General features: G+C 49.2%; 1 protein-coding gene across 1 annotated transcript; it reads right to left on the reverse strand.

The window, feature by feature from the left end:
• Positions 1–5,379: 5,379 nt before the first annotated feature.
• On the reverse strand, positions 5,380–8,039 carry RGS2 (regulator of G protein signaling 2). The gene is made up of 5 exons (XM_081124079.1): positions 7,890–8,039; positions 6,779–6,880; positions 6,614–6,675; positions 5,891–6,057; positions 5,380–5,625 (listed from the first exon to the last, which is right to left on the reverse strand). Exons 1-5 carry the CDS (start codon positions 7,997–7,999, stop codon positions 5,431–5,433), a joined length of 636 nt encoding a protein of 211 aa, XP_080980205.1. The 5' UTR covers positions 8,000–8,039; the 3' UTR covers positions 5,380–5,430.
• Between the last annotated feature and the right edge of the window lie 521 nt (positions 8,040–8,560).

Here is an 8,560-nt window from a genome sequence, read left to right on the forward strand (position 1 = left end):
GGAAATTAAGTAGAATAGGCCAGAATGGTCCAGTTATTGACCATTTAGTTGGAAGATTAAACTGACACGTTTGGCAATATTCTGTAGAGGGGAAGTTTGACCTGAGCCTTGAAAAATTGGTAAAATTTAAGGGAAGAAAGATCAGTTGTAAGGAAGGGAAACAATTGGATTTAATAATAAGAGAGAGAGAAAATATCTAGGCATAATAAGAAATTCCAGCAATGACTATTACTGGCCAGTGGTGAGAAATAATTGGATGGGCAGGAAAAAAAACAAGCAGTGGAAAAGTTTTAGCCCCAGGTGTTGACGTTTTCCTTGATTTTGGGAGACACCAGAGAGTTGATAAGATTTTTTCTCGCCGTAAGAATGATGTGAGAAATGGCAGACTAGGGGGTAAGTTAGAAGCAGGAAAGAGGCTCTGCGACTTCTCGAGATCTAGTTGAGTACACATCTGGCGGTCGTAAGAGAGATGGAGATGCCTGAGACGTCCCGAAGGAGGGTTTCGTGGGGCTGGGTGACTAGGCTGGTCGGCGGTTATACAGAAATCTGTTTTGAGGAAAAATAAAATGTAGCTGTGATTTTGAGCTTCTGGCCTTTCTGTTCCTTCCCTTCTCTACAGATACCATTTCTTCTGCTTTCTCATATCTTTCTTGCCCAGGGAAACCTTCATAAATATTTGGCAAAGAAAAACCAACAAACGAATCGAGGAAATGACTTTCAAATATACACCCCTGCCCAAAATACCACAGCACAGCGCAAGAGAGCATCTTGCTTCCCCCCCCTTTCCTTTATTTAAACGGTTTCTCTGCCATTAATACTCTCTCCTACCTACCTCCTTACTAAACCTACTCCTTTATTTTACTTATTTTTTAACTCATTCTTTAAATCTCATAAAAAATGCTACTTCACTTCAATTCTTGACTCATTCTAGCAAAAGGTATTTGTAACCACCGGCCTCAGCCTACCTTAGGTTTCATTTTTGTACATTGTTTCATTAGGCACTTAGTGGTTGCCTCTTGGAGGACAGGAGCTGTTTACACCTCTGATATTCCGTGTTCAGGTCAGTGTTCTGCAGCGCGCAGGTGATGTACAATTTGCCATTAAGTGACCCTGAATTATTTGGTGATACCGCTCTGGTGTAGGCACTTGGCATTTCTCATCTGGGCTCTTTCTGCATCTCTAGCTCCTATCTCCGTCTCTACTTCATTCTTCATATTGCTGCCCACGTCATTTTTGTGCATTTTAGTTGAGGCTGGTATCCCATTACCGCAGAATGAAATCCCAGCCGTTGGTATCCAAGGCCGTCTGTCACCCGGGCCCGGCCTGCGCCCATCCTGGGTCCCATTCTCCACATGCTGGGTGGTTTGGTTGTGCTGGATCATGGGCCCTAAATGGTTAACACCAGGCCTTTGTTTAATGCCATTGCCTTAGGCCAGAGCCACCTTCTTACCACTGCTGGTGGTTCCTCCTTTATTCCTTCAGGTCCCTGGAGAAGCCCTTTTGAGTGCCTGTCTCCTGAGGCATCTCTGAGCTGCTCCTCAGTGAGGTTGCTGAAAATTAGATAAACGTCATCTCCTTGCCATTGGCAAAAACATAGAAAGTGGTTTTCTAAAGCATCTAATTCAGACCCCGGGGAATCTCCGTACGTGTAGAAGTTCCCCATTTCATGGTGGCAACAGTCTCTGTAAAGTCAGACTAATTCCTTCTTTGCCTGGAATTTTGGGCTAACGTAGGAAAACAGTCAGAACTGGGAGAGCGCCTGGCACGGGCCGAGCACTTCCTAGACTGCGCCCTGTCCAGACGCACAGTGGTCCCAGCAGAACATCCCCCGGGCGACGGACAAATTCTCTTCACTCTCCACCCCCACGGGGTGGGAATCATCGAACATTGTGGTAAACCCGCGAACCAGCCAACCCTCTGTCCGCCAAAGACCTGCTTCCTGTGAAATTTCGGGCGATCACGTTAAGCCATCCACTGAAGCTCATATATTGCTTCCCTGTGCTCACATGTGACAGATGATGGACAATCTCTTCTCTCTCTTTATTTCTCCCCAGTGGGACCAGCTGTAATGACTATATTTTGAAATTCTCCTGGGCTTAAAATATACGAAAAAGGAAATATCATCGAATGAACAGGGTTTGGATCCTCTGAGAAACGGAACATCAAGTAACGTTTATTTGTGGAGGTATGCGGTTTCTAATCTTAAATCTATTTCAGTTTGTTCCACTAGAGAACACTGGGAAATACACTACCTGAATCCAGCCTGTCGTTCAGCAGCCCTGAAGACGGGAAAACTCTGTGCGTGTTTTTTTATGACCGTAATCTGGCCTCTCCTTCTATTAAAGGTCAAAAGTTAGTAGAGAAGGTGCCTTGTGAGAGGTATTTTATTTTTTCTGCCAAAGGCAAAAGATATTATCAGACATTGGAGCCAATGGTTTTTTTTTTGTTTTTTTTTTTAAAACATAAACCCTGTCCCTGTTGCCTCTGTGTGTTGGTAGATACTTCTTGTCTCACCAAGATTTATTCACCAGACCTTTGCCTACTTAATGCACCTGTTCAACAGTTATTGGTGCAGCTCCCCCTGTGTGCCAGGCACAGTGCTGGGCGTTGGAGTTCAGCTGCATTGAGCAGAAAACGACAGTCTTCAGAGAGTGGCATCAGCAGTCCAGCAGGGAAGACCTAGGATTATCAAATAACCCTACAAATTAACAAGAACTCTGTCAAATGTTCTCGGAGAACCCGGTGCTGTGAGAGTGTCTCCAGCGGGATCTGACCTAGGTGAGGAGGTCAGGGAAGGCTTCCTGGAGGAAGTGACAGTCCCCTTGATTTGTGAATGACGGGTAGGAACTAAAGTGGATTCCACGCCCAGGGACGGTGGCGTGCAAAGGCCCTGTGAAGCCGGTCGGCATGGCACCTGCAAGGGCATGGAAGTAGGCCAGTGTGGCTGGCAGACAGAGCTGGGGACAAGGCTGGGACGGAAGGAGGGGTCAGGCCACACAGGTGTTAGACCCTGATAGGGATAGTGCCTCGGTCCTGACTGTTTGGGAAACCTGTCAACGGTTTATAAGCAACAGGAGGCAAGAGCAGCTTTATGTCTTGAAAGGATCCCTAGAATTAAAAAGCAGAAAACGTATTGGGGGACGGAAGATGAGCTGAGAGGGCAGCGGTCATCCGGGCATCAGATGACAGTCTCTGTGGTCAGGGTGGCCACAGGAAGCAGGCTGGAGATGGCAAGTAGAAGACACAGGACTTGGTGACAGCTCGGATATATGGCGTGACTCCTGGGTTTTCTGTTGGCCAGAACCTTTCCAAATTAAGGCTTGTGCAGACCTGACATACTTATTCTCCAAAGAAATGTCCCTCTCAGTGACCCTTCCACTCTTCATGGAGCACCTGCCATATATTATCCTGGCTGCTGGTGACCCAGGCATGAGCAAGGTGATGTGTCAGGGAGCTTGTGCCTGTTGGTGCCAGAAAGCCTGATCCAGGTGAAATGAGTGCAAGCGCAGCGGACCCGGGTCGGCAGGACGAGCCCTGGCCGGCGTGGCTCGGCGGGGGGGTGTTGTCCATGCGCCGACAGGTGGCCAGTTCGAGTCCCAGTCGGCACGTGTCTGGGCTGAGGGCTCGATCCTGGGCAGGGGCCCTGCAGGAGGCAGCTGATCGATGTTTCACTCTCACATCCATGTTTCTCTCTCTCCCCTCCTCTCCCTCTCAAAACCAGTTAAAACAACAAAAACAAACTGCGAGCTCTGTGGGGAAGAGTAAGCATGTCTAAAAAGAATTTAAAGGACAAGACGTCAGTTTTTCTTCTGGAAAATCAGAGTTTTTTTTAAAGTGCTTTACAATTTCTAAAGCTCCTTACTCTCTCCCAGGGACTGTCGCCTGAGGAGCCAGGGAAGGCGAAGACCCCCAGGGTCCCAAAGCTCAGGCGTCATTACTGGGGCTCAGGTTTCCGAATCCAAGATGAGGGCTCCCCTTCTCCCCCACCCCTTTTTTATTTTTGCCTTGCTTCCCCACCTTTTATTTTTAAAATGAGAACCATAATCAAGGAGACTAAACAGCAGCCCGCTGGAGTATTCCTTTTCTAAATGGCCAGTTAGAAAAGATACGAGGCCTCCCTCCCCCAGCTGGGAAAAAAGCACGTGTTCAGATTAAGTCTAAAAACAACAGTGCGCTTCGTCTGCCTTCCTTAGCTAAAGCACCGCCACCTGATTCTTTCTGGGCTAAAGGAAGGTGGGGCAATCAGGAAAATTCCGATTTTGTGTTGACCATCAAGGAGGTGAACTACTTCAGGTGTGTATTTCGGAAGCTCAGGCCAGTGCTGGGGGAGGGGGGGTGGAGGGAGGGAGACTTGGAACAAAGGGAGATAACTTAGCTTTTTTCATTGGAGAAGCTTAGTTACCATGACTAGTTTTGGCCCTTTGTCTCCGTGACACTATTTTGGTTCTCTCATTTAGCTGGTCTTCAATAGAAACACACAAAGGGCTTTGAGTCCGTGCTCTCTTGTTTTCATTAATAACAAGCTTGTTAATAACAAGCTTGACTTTTACGAGATTGTATCAGAAAGCTCGATCCCAGGGTGGCTCTGAGGACGTGATCATAGCTCCCCTGACTTACAAAAGCATTGTAGAGATGGGACTGTGTTTTTCCTGCAGCTTTTCTGAGTAACATCAACTATGATGTTGCCAGAGAGGAGATGTGTGCCCTTGAATCTGCCATATAGTTCGTTACCAAACAAACAAAGCCACCCGCATCTGGACCCAATAGTCAACATTATTTATCAAAATAAATTTATTAAAAGTACGCAAAGACCACTTCAGAGTTTAGCTGCCTTTGGGACAGTTTTTGGCACTCACAGTTGACACTATTTTCTATACAACAGCACTCATTCTGTGACACACCGTCGGACAGTAAGAACACAGAGCACTTCAGTTCTAGTGTTATGAGACATAAGAACTTGGATATGCTTGCGCATAGTAAACATGTTAACATTAATTCAGCACTAAAACAAACTAAAACTACAGCCACTAATGTGGTAACACGGACTGATTTCAGGAAAGATGTACAGCCAGCTAGCTAAGGCCACATGATCCCACACCTGTAGATTTAAAAAATGCTTTTGGACCCATAGCTTCCCCATCGTATCTTTCAGTCTCAGGTTCCTGCTTTTCCAGGGGGGACACACCCCAGTCTGACTGCTCTCTCTCTCTCTTTTCTGTACAGTCGTGGAGGCCGTTGAGGTACAAGACCCTCCTAGTCGGCCGCCAGCTTCCCAGCTCACCACCCAACTCTGAATCAACAGTTCTGAGCGAGGTCTCCCGTACACCCAGGCTGAAGCTGAATTCAAGGTCAGTCTTTCGGGGCAGGTCGCAGCCTTCCCCTTAGGAACAAAATGAAAAAGTCCTCCGCGTCTGGGTTCCTGTTCTCATCTCATGTAGCATGGGCCTCTGTGGTGATCTGCGGCTTTTTACACAAATCCTGGTAGAATTCTGACTCCAGGAAACGGGGGTAGGAGTTGTTTTCCATCAGGCTGTACACCCTTTTCTGGGCTGTCGTAAAGCAGCCACTTGTAGCATCTTGGATGTTTTGGGCAATTAGAGTTTTGGTTTGAAAGTCTATGTTTATCTGAAATAAAACAACAAAACAAGTGGTTTATTCCATATTCAGAGTTAGAGATTTAAATCTATTTAATATTTGAAAACAGAGACCAAAAACGGTAATGTGTGGTTAGCTTTACCAGCCAAATGGCTGAAGAAACCTAACTGAAAGCTCGGGTTAGAGAAAAAAACATTACCACCCCTTTCTACTTTTCAATTCTTTTGTTTCATTTTGGTGCTAAGAATGTTCAAAATAGGCTAAAATGAGAATCTTTTTTTTTTTTTTCCCTTACCTCTTTCGGGGCTTCTTTTTCTATGAAGTCAGTATATATTTTCTTTGCCTTTGAGGACAGCTTTTGGGGTGACTTGGTTTTCTTGAAGTCTTCACAGGCCAGCCAGAATTCAATATTTTCTTCACAGAATTCAGATTTTAAAAAAGCCCTGAATGCAGCAAGACCATCTGAAGGGAAAACACACAGAACGTAAACTTGAGTGACCAAATAATCCCTTATGTTTTTTCCTAGGACTCTCACTCCCCTGCACCCATGTTTTATTATTTCTAGATTAAAGCAACATCGTAGATTTCACTCAGACTTGTAATCCTCAGAATTTAGCTCTTTAAAGACTAAGATGCCAGTAGGCAGGATGCTTAAGTTGGCACAGTGCTACAAAGATATAAATACTTAGCTTTGCTGTCAATGCCAATATTTATAGGGAGCCCTAAACTCTCTGGGAACCAAGTCTCCTGAAACATGGTATGCAATGGAAAAGCTGAATCAACCTTAACCAAGAGCAACTGCCGCTATACATTTTTTAGGTTAATTTTCATTCCCACCTGGAATGAATAAACCATGCATTTCCCTGATTAAACACTGGGAAGTGAAGGAAAAATAAGGCCTTATGCTACAGTGACTGTAACGTCGGATTGCTTCAGGCAAGCTGCTCTTTTGTGTGGACACAACCTCTCTACCCTCTTGGGATGCTTGACATGGATTAAATTCAAGAGGTTCACTTACATTTACTGGCTAGCAGCTCGTCGAAGGCTTCTGACCACAGCTGTGCTTCCTCGGGAGAAGGCCTGCGGGAGAAGTTGTGCACGTTAGCTTGGGAAACGCAGCTCCCCTTCCAGCTCAGCAGCTCGCTAGCTAGTCGTACTTGCAAGAACAAGATTTTCAGCTCACCTGAGGAAGGTTTGCTGTTTGTTCTTCTTGCTGGTTTTGGGCTTCTCAGGAGAGGAAGAATGTTGCAAGAAGTAACTCAAACGGGTCTTCCAATCTTTCAGTCTAAAAAGAAAAGAGAAGAAAAAAAAAGATTCATTAAAGTGGCAACAGTTGAAATTGCTACTGTAGCTGATGGCATTTTACCAACGTCTCCCAGGAAATAAAGACAAACCAGAGAAGACAAAACAAGAACTCTAAGATTCTTACTCGTTTAGTCCCTGCCCTTATGTACTGAACAGTTAGTTTCTTCCCTTCATCTGAACATAACTACTAGTTTTATATCTTAAGGGACGGACTACCTAACGTATTAGGGTTCTTTAATAAATTTAGTTTGCATCGTTGAAAAAGGCAGATGGTATTCCTCGCCCGAAAAAGGCAGCCGTTTTTCTGCAACGTTCATTACAATCCCGAGACATTTCACACTCGAAATGCACTCCCGAGACATTTCACACTCGAAATGCACTCCCGAGACATTTCACACTCGAAATGCCAGGGGAACTGGCTCCAGCCGGGATGCCGGCGGCCCTTCTGCCCTGAGGACGCGGCTCCGGCCCCGCGGGAGCTGAGCGCGGTGAAGGGTGAGACTGACCCACGCACCCCCCATACAACCGTCATTGTAAGCAGATGATCAACTAAATTACAAAATTAAAAACGGGAAGAAAAAAACCCCACAAAAAAAAGTGGGTTTAAGACCAGTAATGTTCAGAATCAGCAAAGCGTATCTCCATCCCTGCAGCCGCGCGAGCTGATCAAAAGAGCCACGTACTTAACAAGGAAGGGGACGCGCGGAGACGCGGGGGGAACAAAAAGCGAGCCCGCACTTTCTCACCCGCCGCCTGGGACCGAGAGTTCTCAGTTCAATCGACCCGAGGGCCCTTCGCTCCCGCGGCCGAGCCCGGCGCGCGCGGGTCTGAGCGCCCCGGCCGGTGAAGGCTCGCGGACCCCCCCGCAGAGGCGCCGCTACAGTTTCCCACGTCCCAGCCGAGCCGGCGCCGCGCCCGCAGCAACCCGGGCCGGCCGGCGGGCGGGAGGGAGGGAGGCAGGGAGGGAGGGAGGGAGGGAGGCCACTCACAGCGTCCGCTTCATCTTCTCCCGCTTCTCCTCGCCCTTGGGGCCGCTGCCCGCGCTCTTGTCCATGGGTCCGCAGTCGTGCTCGACGGCCAGGAGCATGGCACTGGGCATGGTCGTGCGGGCGCCGCTCTGGGCGGCCGGCGGCGCGCGGCCGCATTTATGGCGGGCGGGGGCGCGGGGGCGTGGCTCGCGGCGCCGGCCCCGCCCCCGGGGCGCTGATTGGCCGCCGGCGGACGGGCTGGGGGCGGGGCCGCGCCCGCCCGCCCGCGGTCACGGTCTTCCGAGGGGTCTGCGAGCGAGGGCGCCGCTGACGTCCGCGGCCCCGGAGTCGTGCGCGCGAGGGCGGAGCCGGGGGCCCGCGGGGCCGGGTGCGAGCGGCCGAGCCTCCCGCTGGGCGCGTCGCGGGCGACCTTGCTGAGGGGCGGTGCCTGCGGAGTCGGCTCCCGGCCGGGAGGGGGCGCTCGTCCGCCCCTTCGCTCCCTTCCAGGGCTTGCGGGCTCCGGGCCCCCAACGCAGTCGCGATTCCTACCCCCGCCCCCCAGCAGGGAAAGGCTGCTTGCCCCCCCCAGTGCACTCGCGTTACTTCGAATTAAGCTTGTCCCCTCCCCAGGGAGAGCCTCGCCTTTCCGCTGCGACCCCCTTAATTAGGGGAGGGACAGTCCGCGGGGGGCG

The sequence above is a fragment of the Miniopterus schreibersii genome (genome assembly GCF_964146895.1).
Source record: "Miniopterus schreibersii genome assembly, chromosome: 21".
Lineage (NCBI taxonomy): Eukaryota > Metazoa > Chordata > Mammalia > Chiroptera > Miniopteridae > Miniopterus > Miniopterus schreibersii.

Coding starts and splice junctions, on each gene's coding strand:
- RGS2 (XM_081124079.1), bottom strand. CDS start 7,999: ATGCCCAGTGCCATGCTCCTGGCCGTCGAGCACGACTGCGGACCCATG. Junction 6,676..6,778: donor AAACAGCAAACCTTCCTCAG/GTGAGCTGAAAA, acceptor CTTCTCCCGCAG/GCCTTCTCCCGAGGAAGCAC. Junction 6,058..6,613: donor CGAGCTGCTAGCCAGTAAAT/GTAAGTGAACCT, acceptor TTTTCCCTTCAG/ATGGTCTTGCTGCATTCAGG.